At 44.1% G+C, this 15,938-nt stretch overlaps 1 protein-coding gene across 5 annotated transcripts in view; it reads right to left on the bottom strand.

Annotated features, from left to right (window-relative positions):
• Positions 1–3,241: 3,241 nt before the first annotated feature.
• Positions 3,242–15,938, bottom strand: part of FAM193A (family with sequence similarity 193 member A) — a 306,086-nt gene continuing 293,389 nt past the window's right edge. For all 5 annotated transcript variants that reach the window (XM_069203630.1, XM_069203636.1, XM_069203652.1 and 2 more), the window contains one exon: positions 3,242–4,084. In XM_069203630.1, the coding sequence (XP_069059731.1) occupies positions 3,991–4,084 (94 nt within the window). In that variant the 3' untranslated portion in view covers positions 3,242–3,990. The remainder of the gene's footprint in view (positions 4,085–15,938) is intronic.

Genomic DNA, 15,938 nt, shown 5'->3' on the forward strand with positions numbered 1-15,938 from the left:
GGTCTGAGGGAGAAATTTTTTTGGGGAATCAAGAAGCATAGGGAGTATACTCCTGAACTTAGTTTTGCATTGTAACAGGCTCTATGGCCCCTTGGAGAAGAAGAGATTGAACCTCTTGCTTGAGAAGCGTTAATTGTTCCTGAGATAACTGGTGAGTGCGAGGGGGAATTGTTTGGAGGTGTGGGAATGAGCTCCAGACTACAGCCATGTTGGTTAATGGCAAGGACCCATTGGTCCGTGGTGATGGTTTCCCAGAAGGTGTGAACGTGCTGAATTCTTCCCCTGACATGTGTTGGATGGTCAGGGGAAGCAGTAGGTAGAGAATGTTTGGCAGCAGAGGAAGATCTGCATGTGATGGTATTCTTCCTTCTCCCTTTGTTCTGTGGCCCCCTGCAGGAGCCTGGGAAAAAGCCTCTACTGTAAAAGGACTGGGGCTGTCTGCTGTGTGATGTGAAAGCCTATGTAGTAGAGGATTTGTATGTCCTCCTGTACCCTGGGTGAGGAAAGGAACCTGTGTGAGAATTTGGAGGGCTTTCACGGTGTCAGTGTCCTTCATTTTATCAAGGGCTGTATCCAACTTGTGGTCCAAACAGGTGCTCCTTGCCAAAGGGCATGTTCAAAACTACCTCTGGCTTGAAGCTGGAACACCAAAGCCAAGCATGCCTTCTCAAAATAACACTTGTGTTTATCTCCCGGGCAGCTGTATCTGCTTCATCAAGGGTGCACAGGATAGAGTTATTTGTGGTAATTTAGCAATCAGATACAATTTGTTGTCCTTGTCTATAGCGCTCCCCAGGGAGGTAATGTAAGAATTCCTACTATCTCATCCCAATATGCCAGATGGTAAAGAAACAAAAGGGCTTCAGAATTGGCAATGTGCCAATGATTTGTGGCTTGTGCTGCGACCCTCTATCCTGCAGCATCAACTTGTCTACTCTCCTTTTTTGGGTGGGGGGGGGGGGGGTGGGAAGAGAGGAGAGTTCCTGGTGGCTTGACTATTCGCCTGTTTATGGTTGTACCTGTGCTCTGATGTAAAATGGGCCTGAAGGTACGCCTTATATTCCTTATCCACCTGTGGTGTGATGACTGGAGCGCACAAGTTCCTTAAATACGCCATCTGCATGTCTAAGCATACTAGGGAGCGTGGGAATGTACTGCGTGTCCCGTAGTGTGGAGGAAAGAGTATTAATTAAAAAAAAGTCCTGTTCTGTGGGCTCTTTGGAAAGCTCTACATGGTGTAAAGTGGCTGCTCTAGAGACCACCTGCTGATAGGAGGTAGCATCCTCTGGAGTGGAGGGGCAAGCAGGGTAGTGATCCGGGTCATTTGGGGCAATGTGCTCAGGGTCTTAAGCATCCCATGAGTCTGCATCATCAGGAGGACCCCCTCCACCCCCAAACCCCCAGAGTAAGATTGTCATGACTCTTGTGGTGTATTATTCCCTTGTATAGGTGACTGAGGTGGAGAGTGGCGAGGTGAAGGGGGTGAAGGTGATGGAGGAGGTGAGGTGGAATGGAAGTGGAGTTAGAGGAGAAGGTTGGTGAGTTGGACTAGTATCCTTGTCCTTTGTCCTAGTCTTTGGAGGGACAAGAATGTCCAGAGCCTCCTCAAAAGTTTATTTCCAGAAGTTGTAGCTATGATGTGGCCTGTGTCTTCTTGAATATGAAGTATGTGCTGTCTAGCATCCATCTTTTCAAGAATAGGTTCAAGTGGAGAAGGACTAGTGGAAGACTTGCATGATTCCCTGGATTCAGAAGTTTTCGGTTCCAAAGGCTTCAGCGCAGAAGATTTGTGCTCCAGGATCTTGGTCGGTGCAGAGGTCAAAGCAGCTGGCTGCCGGATTGGTCCAGATGTTTGAAACGATCTGAGTCCGAAGTGGTCGAGATCAAAGTCAATGTTGATGCTTTCGCCTTTGCAGCCATTTTCGTGGCAAGACTGAAGATGGGGCGGCCAAAACAGCCTTTCGGTACCAACCATTGCCGGATGGCAGTGGAGGACTGGCGACCTCTAGAACAGGTCTCATAAGGTGTTGACCGGTGTGCTGGAACGTAGCGTGGCACAGAGGACAGAAGAGAAATAGTTTGTTCCACCAGGGAACCATTTCTGTTGATACCGCAGCCATGGAGAAAGTAGGCCAGAGACAGGCACTAACACCACGAGGGGAGGTTGGTTGAAGCCCGAACTGACAAAAAGCATAGGGAACGCTGAAGTAGGAAACTGTGTAACAGGAAAGAGATTGAATAACCGAATGAAGTCGAAAGATGGAGCGAAGGCACACACGTCCGAACCAGACAGGAGAAAAAACAATTTAACAAAGGAGTCTATGCCCATGTGCAAAATCACAGAGTGGAGGAGTCACTTGATCTTGTGACTCTAAACACTTCTTTGAAGAAAAACAACTTGCACCACTCTGGACCCAACACTAGATGACAGGAGTATGCAGAGCATGTGTATCTACAGCCACACATGCCATCAAACACATAGTATACATTCTGTTAAAAATACAGACACTTGTATTATGTTATTGATGCAGGGGTAATGGTGAATTTAGGAAGGGGGGGTTGAGCGTGTAAATGAGACAGCTTCCAAATAAACCACTACGAAAGAAGTATTAGGCAAAGATATAAAGAACTCAAGACTCTTAAGGTATGCCTTCATGATATTGCAGTTAGACCTCATAAAAGATGATGGGAACAGCTGAACTACGAAAATGAAAGAAATTAAAATGTGTCCAATGTAGAACACAGAAATATTAAATAGCAAATCTATTGAAACCATGTAGTCTAACAGAGCCGACAGGGTAACAGGAAAGCTTCACAATGCACCTTTCTTGGTTCAATGGAGACAAAACATTAAAGTAAATAAGGCTACATTACCAACTGAAGCCTAGGAGGGTATTAAACACTACTCAGATGACATTTTTGACACCAAGATACTTTGGACATACAATGTCTGAAGCTTATTCTGCTAACACTGACCAGCAAAGTGACCACCATAAAGCAGTAAAGGTTTAAATAGAGCACATGATTTCAATTAAACATATCAAAATACCCTGAAGTTATCAATTTGTTTCTGCTAGCTTGGCTCACACATCCGCCAAGGTATTAATTTAAGTTACCACAAATACTCATTTTACATGTGATTGACATTTTTGAGTACAGCAACACCTAGCATTTCCTTTCCCCCCCCTACTCTTTTCTCTCCTGTTAGAAAAAACAAAACACAAGTCTTCTACCATACTAATGTATTCCATCTTTCAAAAAGAAAGACATGATTTTAATATTACTTAACAATATGTTAAAAAAGTAGCCAGTTCGGCTTCAGTGTTAATACAATTATACACTCTATAACAGATTGATAGTGTGAGTACTGTTCCTCAAACTCTCATTCTGCAAGTATTCTTACACAAGCTGGCTACAAGTCAGAAAAAAAAAATCAAACACATATAGCGTAACTTGTACACTTTTAAACAGTAGATCATGAAAGAACTTAGGAAATGCTTGTCCCGTATGAGCTTCTTTTGTAAAAATGTGGTGCAGAATTACGTAGCAGGTGAAAGCACATCTGTCAATGTCCATTCGTCTGTCAGTAGTCCGAATGACAAAATATTGTGAACTGCAGAAATGACAGGTGCCTCCATGAATGAAAACGGGTAGTTTGGCCTCCACCAGAGCTTGGGAAGCAGTCTGAAGTACTTAAAGCCATGGCATTTATTAGGAACTGGAAAAACTAGTGTTCCAACTCCAATAGCATACGGCTACAATCCATTAAGTCTCACTTTCAGACTACAAGCACACAAGCTAACAAATCCAGGTAGAAAGTGGCAAATTTCCAATCCGCAGCAACTGTTAGGCCAAAGGGTTCAGTGCAGATTCACAAAGCACTGGGAAAAAGGCAGGTCAGCGGTAACTCAAAGCCAGATAAGCCCTCCGCAAGGCAGGACTGAAGTCAGTGGAGTTGAAATTTCATAGTTTGACCAGGATCTTAATATTTCAGTGTGCTGCAAATGTGGTTTTCTTCAAACTAAAATTAGACCAATTAACAGAAAGCCTCTGCCTGGTCTGTCTAGCGGAATCCAGGCAAAACCTATAGAGAAAAAGAGAACAAGTTAAAAATTATGAAAAAAGGCAATTAAAAGAAAGCATTTTAAGTGTAAGTAATATAGAGTATTCAATATTAAAACATGCCACAATATTGCTTATCTTACCAATATCATAAAAATACATTCCCCTGATTAAATATTAACTGACACATGATCCAAAGTTAACATGTTTTGAGGGTTGGTCATTAATTTGGATAGTCTGTCCTCACTCTATCTTACAGAGTCATTTATATCCAGTGGAAATGAAAGCACAGAAACTACAAGACAATAGTAAACATATTTAAGGAAGACTTAAGGCAGATGTTCAGATCTTTACTAATATCCCTTAAAACACAACAGGAGTCCTTAGCCAAAAAATAATATGTTCCATCTCTCTAGAATTCAAAGTATAATTAATGCGGTCCCTTTCACTTTCAGGACTCTGGTTATGTTGTTTATTGTTAACTCGAAATTTGAATATTACAAATTGATCAGTATGCGTATGATGAAGTCTCATTATGCAGGGGGTTGCCTTAACATGGTGACTGAAGCTAAAAAAATAAAATACTACACTTGCTTTAAGTAGAAGCTCAATGAAATTTAAATTGTGTCTCATTTTCAAGTTGCAATAGGTGTTGACCTCCAGCTACTTACAGGGGAAAAACATAAGCTTTTAAAAATGGAAGAAGCACTTATCTAATTTTCACAAATGGCTTTATATCCATAGTCCTCTCTCTCAATGCTTGTCAACATTAGTGGCCATAGTAGAAGAAACCAATTTCCTCCTCTCTTTCAAGACATGACTGAAGGATTTGTTCTCAACCCCTCCAGCCAGACAACTCTTCGATTTTTTTTAATCACTATTTAATCATATTTGCAGGGTTAAATGTTTGGAAATTCCTAGGAATGGGCATCACTAGATCTTGCTTATGGCACTTATAGATCTTGCCAAAAATGTAAGATTTCCTGGAAGTTGATACTAGGGAAATGTCTGTGTGTTGATGCAGACATCTGATTTGTTTATTTTTTGTCCTAGGTGTATAACGCTAACCCAATCGACTTTAGACGCCTGAAACCAGCTACAAGTGTTTTGGAAGGTAGTGAGCTACCTCAGTTATCCACTAAAATACATTTTGTGAAAGATTTGACATTTTAGCTAAAGAGACTTGTTTGTCTTTCAGTTTACTATACATAATGATAGTCGAGACAGAATTACTTATTTAGGGTGTCAGTGTGTTTAAGCTGTACAAAAGGAGACAAAGTGTAACATTTTAAATTCTGATTTATGATATGGTTGAATGGATGATGCCCGTTGGCCCATATTTATTGACTGGTATTTGTTGAGCGTGCTGCACTTTCTGCATAGGGTCTACGGAATGTGCTGAAGCACACCATCAGTTAAATAACTTTGGAGACAAGTTACACTGAGAATAACCATGCCTTTGGCCTCTTCTGAAATTTCAGAAAAAATGTCCAACTCAATTTTGGAGAATGAAATGCCGTATAAGGGCACATTTGACCACAGATGGTCTCTCCTCCATCTCTCAGGTTACATTTGGGAATACTGAAGATAGGTTTGCTGCATAATGACCCCTTTTTGGGTGGTCACTCCTGTTTTTTATCCCCCTTTTTTCAACCCACTTGCAGTATTCAAACTTTTTAAGCTGGGACACTACTATCCAGTTCCCAGTGTGTGCGACCGCTAAAATGTTGAAACTGGCGAAAAACCCGATTGGCACATTCAACTTTCTTATAAGGCCACAGTATATGGTGAAGTACACCCAAGCATGGAAAGTAAAATGCCACTTGCGGACAACAGCAACTATTGTGTACTATAGCACATGGATTCAGGCCTCCTATGGATAGCCTGACAGCATTAGCTTAAACCCTGCACCACAGACCTGTCAAAACACCCGACAGGTTGGAATATCCGATTTTAAATATTACAATAGTCACACCCCTAAGCATATCTTACTGCCCACAAGCCTCTATTCGTGGACTTTTTATATTTAATAGCAAGCAAATCTTTTGATGAAGTTGGATTATTAATAAATATATTGGAAAATGAACTTTTAGAAAGCTGACTTTACCCTGCCTGAAGCTGCTGGAGGTAATCTACATTACCTCTTCAGCAACTGCCTATTACGAAGTTGGCCTGAATTAGGTGTGAAAATGATTTCAGAGCAGAGACAATGGCCTTGGAGTTGATTTCTTCCCCTGAAATGAAGAGCCGGTGAGGTGGGCCCAGGAACTCACATTACTTTTAAAGGACATTTCTGGTCACAAGCAAATGTCAGGTGACACCTGAAAAAGTCCCAGTTTTTGTTTCCATCTAGTCAGGCTGGCAACCAACCAAACTGGAAAAAGGCTCACCCAAAACCAGTTTTGAGTGACCACAGAGGAGGGGACTGCTCATTACCCTGGCCACACCTCTGGATGTGGGACAGAGGCTCTGCAAAAGGGGACAAGGGTTTCCCCAACCTGGATTTTGAGAGTAAAGGGCACTGTGAGATTGTTTGCAATAGAGCAAAAGAAATGCTGAAAAAGCGAGTAACGCAGCGCCCAAGAGATTTACTCCATTGGCTAGGAAGTGCTCCGATGTCACCCCCACTGGTGTAAGGCATAAATGCGGCACCCCAAGGCACCTACTTGGAACACCTACTGGACCTGAGGAAGCTTAGAAGAGGATTGAAACTGCTGTCTCTGACCTTAGAGAAGCCCTGAATGTCTGAACGTACTACCTCTTGCACCTAGGACAAAGAAGTGGACTTCAAGGGTCATTTGGCTGACCTAGGTGGCTACAGAGATACAAGTAGTGCAAGAGGCCATTTTTCTGGAAGTACCAAGCTGACCAGTGGCTGCTGGACCCGGTCTGGGCTATGTTGCGGCCCTCTGTCTGACACCCTGAGTGTCCTCCCATGAGGTCCTGAGGGCTCATAAGTGTACTCCTGTGGTTGATTGGGCACCAGAAGAAAGCGTGGAAAGTGGAACTTAGAACATTTTCAGCAAGAAATTTCCGAAGCTCCAGGGGGACTAAACTTCTTCAAACATCTGGCTTTCAGTCCCACAGCTACTTACATTTTTAAAAACTTTTTCACTTCCAGACTTTCACCGGAACCTATCCACTTGTTATAACCGGCCAGGGTTCCATCCTGGTCAGCCTCAAATTGTGTCTAAGTTCCAGTCTCCCACTTATATGAATGATAATAGGTGTGATGCGTGTTTTGGTGCTATTTTCACTTAAAAATCCAGTTAGGGGAACCAGAGAAAATAAATTTTAAATATTTGTCATTTTGGTATTATTTTACTTGTGAACCTGTTCTCTTTATTTTAATATTGTAGAATTTTATAGTTTTGTCAGACTTGTTCTACTGTGTATGCAATCCTTTACGTACTACCTTTGCAATACTTTACACATTACCTTGGATATAAGTCTGCTTGGTGTCATGTTAACAAGGGTTGAGCAAATCTAGCAAGAGGTGGCCTTATCCATTAAGGTGGACTCCTGTCCGCTTAAAATAATACTCCACTTTTGTACAGGGTTTATTCCTGTATCACCACAACTGGCAAGGGGCATATTTGATGAACCTGTTGCTCAAAGATTTTGGTCCACATGAATGGTAGATAAAATAAATTAAAAACAATTGATACACAGCCGATCAAGCTATCACAATGAGTAGGAGACATTATCACATTATTTGAAGCAAAAAAAAGTTCAGGTTGAAGCATTTTTTTTTATTTTTTTTTTACAATTATTGCAGCTTTGTGATGCTCTGTTTTGGAGGACTGATGTCAGAGTTCCTAAGGTGGATGCAGAACTTTATAAACACATTGACTGCCTTCTCTGTGTGTGGGAAAGAAGGAAGACTGTGCAAAGTTCCCCAAGGCAACAGAAGCAAACTAACTGTAGTAGCTCTCAGAAGAAACATGTCAACTCAGCATAAATCTAAAGAGTGCAAATTCTTAACATTAACGGGTCAATCGCACAGCCCCCACAGATTTCAGTCATAAGGTACCCAACTAACAGTTAGTATGATCCCCTTTTTTGAAGGATTTAGTTTTGAAAGTGTCACTCATTCACAAATAGCTTAAAATGCAACAGGAAACTTAGCTTTGACAGCCAGATCCTCTCCTTTACTTTTAGTTTCGGATGAAGCTCTATATATATGCCAATGTTACCCCGATCCGCCTCAATATTAAAGTCAGCTAGACAAAATTACGTAATAAAAATGAGGACAATCAGGACACACTCAAACCTCTACAGCAATGACAGTCTTGTGCGTGAATAAAACCTTTTGCCACACCACATGCAGTATTGTTTCAATTAGCATTGTGTGAATTGTAATGGGATGGTGTATATGCTTAAATCCCTGCAGCCTTGGAGAATGTCAAAGTAAGAAAACTCAAGGTGATCAGGAGCCAGGTTGTTCAATGCAGGGGTTTAAACTAATTTAGAATCTGTCCCCTACCCCCTCTCTCTCAGCATACAGGTGTTTGCGATGGATTTCAAGTGCTTTTAGTGGAGCGCTTGGGAATCCCAGAACTTCAATGCATCACAACTGTACAGCCATACAGCAACACTTAGTATTATCTAGGAAGCCTCTTCCCTTACTTTGAGAACCACCAGGACTAGGAAAAATGACAGAAAGGCATACACAAACTTGTTTGACCAGTACATCAAAAATGCTTCCCCTCGAGCCTGCTGGCAACGTATCAGCATTTCCAGTGTACCCGAGTCACAAATAGGTCCAGCTGTAACTGACCCGAGCATCTGACCAGCTGCTGCAATTAACTGTTTTAGCTCCCATTTGTTACATTCCAAAAGAGTTTTCTTGAAAGCATCCAAATGGTTGTTGTAAAGACTGGCAAGTGCTCTGCTTTCAGTTCAATGTTAGCTGTTGCCCAATGCCACAATGTTAAGCATCCTCTGGGAGGAGTCGAGATTTAGTTTGACCCTGCTTCAAGATGAAGTGCATATAAGTTGTGCGGTCTTCCGAACAGGACTGTGGTATTCCATTAGACAAGGAAGAAAAAGCTGAAGGCCCAAGCAAAAGGCTCAAAGCTTGCATACATTTATACACAGGTTCCTGTTTCAGACCACCTGCCCCCCTATGCTGCAAAATCTTCTATGTGCCGCCTTATCCTTTCATTGGTTAATCCATTGTTATTGTTTGATGCTATGTACTCTGAAATGATAGGCTTTGGCTATGACTGTGGGGCATCTTCCACCAAGCACCTGCTTTAGCTGACAAGTGAAAGACATCTAGTTTACCCTGATACTATTGCTTGGTGCCACTGAAAATCTATGTCCAGCTGCACAAGTCTTGTGTGAACTCTGCAATGTGAAATTACTGAAGTGGAGGGTGACTTTAGCCTAGGAGCGATTTGTATTACCAACTTTATACAGCTGATACAGGCAGAAATAGTTTTGGCCAAAATTCAGTGATATGAATGCCTTCCCTGTCAAGGCATGATCCGAGTTAAATAAAGGGAAGGATAGTGCGGCTGCTGATAGAGAATGTTCTACCCTCAACCAGAGTATGCCCCCAGCAATGGAAGAATGTTAAGCTGGCATTAGTTGAGGCTTCTGGCTGTCACCTTGTTGGCCCTTTATTGTGAAACGTTTCTTGAGTCTAGCAAGGAATTTCATGAAGACTAGGGCTTATTGGAGACCAAACAATGAATTTGAACTAATAGTGCAGACGGGCCACAAAGTCCTGGATATTGTATGTAGTTCAGATGGGATATAAAAATGTGTGCCCTGAAGACACATGAATGTTAGGAATAATTCTGGCAGTAGAAAGAGGACCTCCTGAAGAGTGAAGGTCCTTAAGGATGCAGATTCAAGAACTTGTTCAGATACCAAACATCCAGAACAGCATTCAACCAACAAACTGCGGTAAACGCAAAAGACAACATAAAATCTTCAGATTCTTCAAAGACTTCTTAATCAACAATCTAAAGCTTAAACTCCTCCCTTCCTACCCCCAACTCCACATCCGATGACAACTGTCTAGATGGCTCCTACGCTTTTCTGGAACCACATGAATGCAACTAAAATACACAGGTGTTACCTGAAACTTTCAGCACCCATGGGCCCCAAACAAAGCAACGTGTCTGTCACAATAGTGAACCTGGGGTGTGGGAAGCAGAATGGTCTATCACAGGGCAAGCTGGCGTCTACCAGCCACATTGCAGATCCTGCTCCGTCTTCTCGGAGATATCAATAGTGTAAGAGGCAGCCCTGTCCTATGCCCAATGAAGGGCCCACATGTGCCACCAGGCATGTGGGATGAGGATGATACACAAGGCCAGGAGACCAAGAAGCCTTAGAACTAGGCTCACCAAACCCAGGACCATTCTCAAATAGGCTGAAGTGCTTCTCTTTAAAGGATACTTGCATACCCCTGAGCACAACACTAATGCCAGTAGCTCTGCCGAAGCAGTCTCTAATGTCCAGACCTGCTCGGTATAGAGTTGGCCAACTCCTGGCCATTCAGTAGGCTTCGGGCTAGTGACGCCTTGAGGTCTTCCAGGTCAGCTGGCAAGATGTCACTGGCTGTACCCCACAGTATGCAGGAGTACCACCATTGAAGACAAACTGCATTACTTCATCTGAGTGACACACTGGTGAAAAGAAAACATTCTTCCTGAAAGCCTAATTTATTTTCAACTACCTATCTGGAGGGTTGGTTGGAAAGTGATTTTGATTAACCTTGCTTGTTGAAGCTCATACAATCAATCTCTCCCATGTTGGGTACTCAGTTAGAAAGCTCGGATCACCATCGCTATAGACACCATCGTGGTCTGCCTGTGCCGCCTAGCTACAGATCAACTGACTGGCGGGCATGAGCATGGTGTAGACCACACAGACAAAAGGGAATCCATAAGTGCTTCATTAAATGACAACAGCTCAGAAGAAGCAGTCCCTGACTGTAGAATTTCAGTTCATACAATTGTCTTCATTTCTATAGCGGACAACAGTAATTCAAGTGCCTCAGCTGTCCTCTGAGCCACAACAGCAAACAAAGCACTTTTATCCATTTGTAGCCAGGTGGTGAATCTAGCCCAGTTTCAAGAGACCCGTGTTGCCAAGAGACTGTCATTTTTGGAAGCCTGCATGTAATGAATCCTTAGTATACAAAGGGCAAAAGAAACTGGCCCCCTGCTCATCATCATCATCATCAGTGTCTTCAAAAGCATAGTGTGCTTTTTGCACTGGGCCCAAATCAGAACCAAAAAAAAACAACAAAAAAAACAAAAAAACAAAAAAAACACAGCCCGAATCCTCTGTTGGTACTGGCACTGGGGAAGAGGTACTGGACAAGACACTAGCTGTATAACTTCTGGTTCCGCCTTTGTGATTTTATAGCATGAAAAAGGCCTTCATAGGGGATACAGCCAGTTTGGGTTCAGATTGGAGATGATGAGTGACAAGTATCAGTGAAGCTGGTGTCAGCATGGAAGAAACTGTGTGGACCTCAGTGCTGGAGTCAAAAATCAGCTTGGTAATAGTCCACTTCAGGGGGAGACCTGCTTGCATAAGTCTGACTTAAGAAACCCTGCAGCTCTGTGGGTCCAAAGGCATGTCCAGAGGGAGCTGTGAGAGTACCTAGGATCTGCATTATGGTCTTCTTAAAGGTTGCTATCTGCTGTTGGGTCAACAATGGCCCAGGAACCTCAGGGCGCATCAGAGCCAACTGCAGGACTGCTTCCAATGCATTTGGTCAACATCTTGACACCCTCACAACTTCTCAATGGACTTAGAGTGGTGGGATGGGGGTCCTTCCAACTTAGCTTGTTGTGCTTTTGTCTAGACTTGATCTTACTGGAAGACTGACCAAGAAGTACATTTTTCACAGAACTGGTCTCAAGATTGGGACCACTATCAGCCACCAACTTCGAGCGGTAACCATGTTTAGACCATGAACTCTTCTTATGGATAGTGATAGAGTTTTGCCTCAGAGTCCCAAACTGTCTGGCAGTCCATGTAGGGACACTTGACACACAACTCTTTCAGAAGTCCAACAACCATGCCATGTGGGTCTGAAACTGGCTTCTGCGTTCTGCAGTCTATATGTTTTATTGTTTAAATCCTGTAATTTTCAGTTGAGACATTGTTCCCCTGGCACGCTGTTTTCAATTTTAAAGCAATTGGAAAACTAACCAAACTGGAAGCATAGCCCCAGATGGCCAATGGAGTGGAAAGAAAGAAACGTACGTCAGCATGCAAGAGTGGGGCTTAGATGCAGCTACACTCTGAGGCAGTATGCAGTCACATTGTAGACACCTGCCGCCACGGAAGCATTGCTGAAAAAAACCCTGGATTTAGTCTGGCACCTGGGGATGTTATAAAGATGAGGAATCAGCACTTAGAAGTATCCATCAGAATCAGTGGTGCCATCAGACTGTAGAGTTGTAATTTGGCTTATATCTAATACTGCTATAAAGGACATCATTGTAGACTGTGACTGTACCTAGACAAGAAGAGTTGGCACTCAAGAAACAAGTTGTTCACTAGGAGTGTTCGAAATTTGTGCAATCTGCTGTGCATCGTTACACGAAATTATGACAATGTAAAATGCTAATCTGGCATATATTTTAGAGCAAAATGCATCCTCTCACCTGTTTGTCCCTAGGATGCATTTAAATAAAAGCACCATGAGCAACATTCTCTCACGTTTTGTTGTTCCTGCACGCTCGCGATAATTTTATACAGAGAAATGTGCAATTTGTAGTAAGTATTTAGAGAAAATGGCGCTTAATTTTGTGAAGTGGCGTTTGTTTGGGAATTTTGCATAACAAGTGCAATGTGGATTTCACAAATTATACTTATTACAGTGGCATAATTTAAATTTCATCAACACCTAGCGCCATTAACAACTAGGCGGCCATCAACAATTACCTGTCAGCTGATATGATTTTACTTTTGGCCAGCCATGTTGTAGGAAGTTGGCTCTGTATGTACTATTTCAAAGTAAGAAATAGCATGCACAGAGTCCAAGGGCTCCCCTTAGAGGTAAGATAGTGGCAAAAATAGATAATTCTAATGCTCTATTTTGTGGTAGTGTGGTCGAGCAGTAGGCTTATCAGAGGGTAGTGTTAAGCACTTGTTGTACACACACAGGCAATAAATGAGGAACACACACTCAGTGACAATTCCAGGCCAATAGGTTTTTGTATAGAAAAATATATTTTCTTAGTTTATTTTAAGAACCACAGGTTCAAGTCAGCACAAAAAGTACACCCTCAGCGGCACAGGGGCGGCTGGGTGCAGAGTGCAAACAGGCGTCGGGTTTGCAATAGTTTTCAATGGGAGACCCAGGGGTCTCTTCAGCGAAGCAGGCAGGCAAGGGGGGGGGATCCTCGGGGAAGCCACCACCTGGGCAAGGGAGAGGGCCACCTGGGGGTCGCTTCTGCACTGGAGGTCGGATCCTTCAGGTCCTGGGGGCTGCGGGTGCAGTGTCTTTACCAGGCGTCTGGTTCTTTGAAGCTGGCAGTCGCGGTCAGGGGGAGCCTCTGGATTCCCTCTGCAGGCGTCGCTGGGGGGGATCAGGGGGGTCAACTCTGGCTACTCACAGGGTCGTAGTCGCCGGGGAGTCCTCCCTGTAGTGTTGGTTCTCCGCAGGTCGAGCCGGGGGCGTCGGGTGCAGAGTGCAAAGTCTCACGGTTCCGGCGGGAAACGTCCTGTCTTCAAAAGTTACTTCTTTGTTGCAAAGATGTTTCTTCTTTGGAGCAGAGCCGCTGTCCTCGGGAGTTCTTGGTCCTTTTAGATGCAGGGTAGTCCTCTGAGGCTTCAGAGGTCGCTGGACCCTGTGGAACGCGTCACTGTTGCAGTATTCCTTGAAGTGGGGAGACAGGCCGGTAGAGCTGGGGCCAAAGCAGTTGGTGTCTCCGTCTTCTCTGCAGGGCTGTCAGGTCAGCGGTCCTTCTTCGTCTTAGGGTGCAGGAATCTATCATGCTAAGTTCTGGGAGCCCCTAAATACTCAATTTAGGGGTGTGTTTAGGTCTGGGGGGTTAGTAGCCAATGGCTACTAGCCCCGAGGGTGGCTACACCCTCTTTGTGCCTCCTCCCTGAGGGGAGGGGGGCACATCCCTAATCCTATTGGGGGAATCCTCCATCTGCAAGATGGAGGATTTCTAAAAGTCAGAGTCACCTCAGCTCAGGACACCTTAGGGGCTGTCCTGACTGGCCAGTGATGACTCCTTGTTTTTCTCATTATCTCCTCCGGCCTTGCCACCAAAAGTGGGGCAGTGGCCAAAGAGGAGGCGGGCAACTCCACTAGCTGGAGTGCCCTGGGGTGCTGTAACAAAGTGGGTGAGCCTTTGAGGCTCACCGCCAGGTGTTACAGTTCCTGCAGGGGGAGGTGAGAAGCACCTCCACCCAGTACAGGCTTTGTTACTAGCCACAGAGTGACAAAGATACTCTCCCCATGTGGCCAGCAACATGTCTGGTGTGTGGCAGGCTGCTAAAACTAGTCCGCCCACACTGGAAGTCGGGATGGTTTCGGGGGCATCTCTAAGATGCCCTCTGGGGTGTGTTTCACAATAAAATGTACACTGGCATCAGTGTGCATTTATTGTGCTGAGAAGTTTGATACCAAACTTCCCAGTTTTCAGTGTCGCCATTATGGTGCTGTGGAGTTCGTGCATGACAGACTCCCAGACCATATACTCTTATGGCTACCCTGCACTTACAATGTCTAAGGTTTTGCTTAGACACTGTAGGGGCACAGTGCTCATGCACTTATGCCCTCACCTATGGTATAGTGCACCCTGCCTTAGGGCTTTAAGGCCTGCTAGAGGGGTGACTTATCTATGCTTATAGGCAGTGTGAGGTTGGCATGGCACCCTGAGGGGAGTGCCATGTCGACTTAGTCATTTTCTCCCCACCAGCACACACAAGCTCGCAAGTGTTGAGTGAGGGGTCTCCAGGGTGGCATAAGACATGCTGCAGCCCTTAGAGACCTTCCCTGGCATCAGGGCCCTTGGTACCAGGGGTACCAGTTACAAGGGACTTACCTGGATGCCAGGGTGTGCCAATTGTGGAAACAAAGGTACAGGTTAGGGAAAGAACACTGGTGCTGGGGCCTGGTTAGTAGGCCTCAGCACACTTTCAAATCATAACTTGGCATCAGCAAAGGCAAAAAGTCAGGGGGTAACCATGCCAAGGAGGCATTTCCTTACACATGTGTTCACCGAAGAGTGTCTGAATACTAAGGGGCATATCTAGATGTTTTCCGTGCACCTACTGTCGAAAAGACATGCTTTTTGGCCACCTCTGTAAACTGAGAATTGCCACTGCAGTCAGTAGGTGGAAGTAGCTTTAGGGCACATACATGGCCAATCAGTAACAGTGGCTGAGGCATTTCTCTCATGCATACTTTAGCAGTGTATCGTTTTTCACATAGAAGAAACTCTAGGAGCAGGCTGATGCAACTTCACATCCTTTGATCATTTGGGATAAAATGGTAAGAACATGTTAAGAGCAAGGCTGTGAATGCTGCAACCATAGGGCTCACTCTTTTGCCCAAGGTATCCATACATCTGCCTTCTTAACATTGACGTGTCGCAAACAGTCATGATCGACTTGCACATTCTTCACTGGGAAGAGGTCACAATGAAAGAGTCTGGGTCGGTGTCTGGTGTTCAATATATATATTCTCGATATGTGGAACAATAGATGGTAGGAAGTCCTACAGGAAAAAGTTGTTTTATCAACATTATTGGGAGGCTAAGCTTTGTAGCTCTCTCCAAGGGTGCATGGATTTTGGGAAGGTCATCCAGCAGTCCCGGTCCGTCACCTTGTGCCAGCACCTGTTCACCACCACTTGTTGCTCGCTCCTTCCAATGATCCTC

The sequence above is a fragment of the Pleurodeles waltl genome, chromosome 1_2 (genome assembly GCF_031143425.1).
Source record: "Pleurodeles waltl isolate 20211129_DDA chromosome 1_2, aPleWal1.hap1.20221129, whole genome shotgun sequence".
Taxonomy (NCBI): Eukaryota; Metazoa; Chordata; class Amphibia; order Caudata; family Salamandridae; genus Pleurodeles; species Pleurodeles waltl.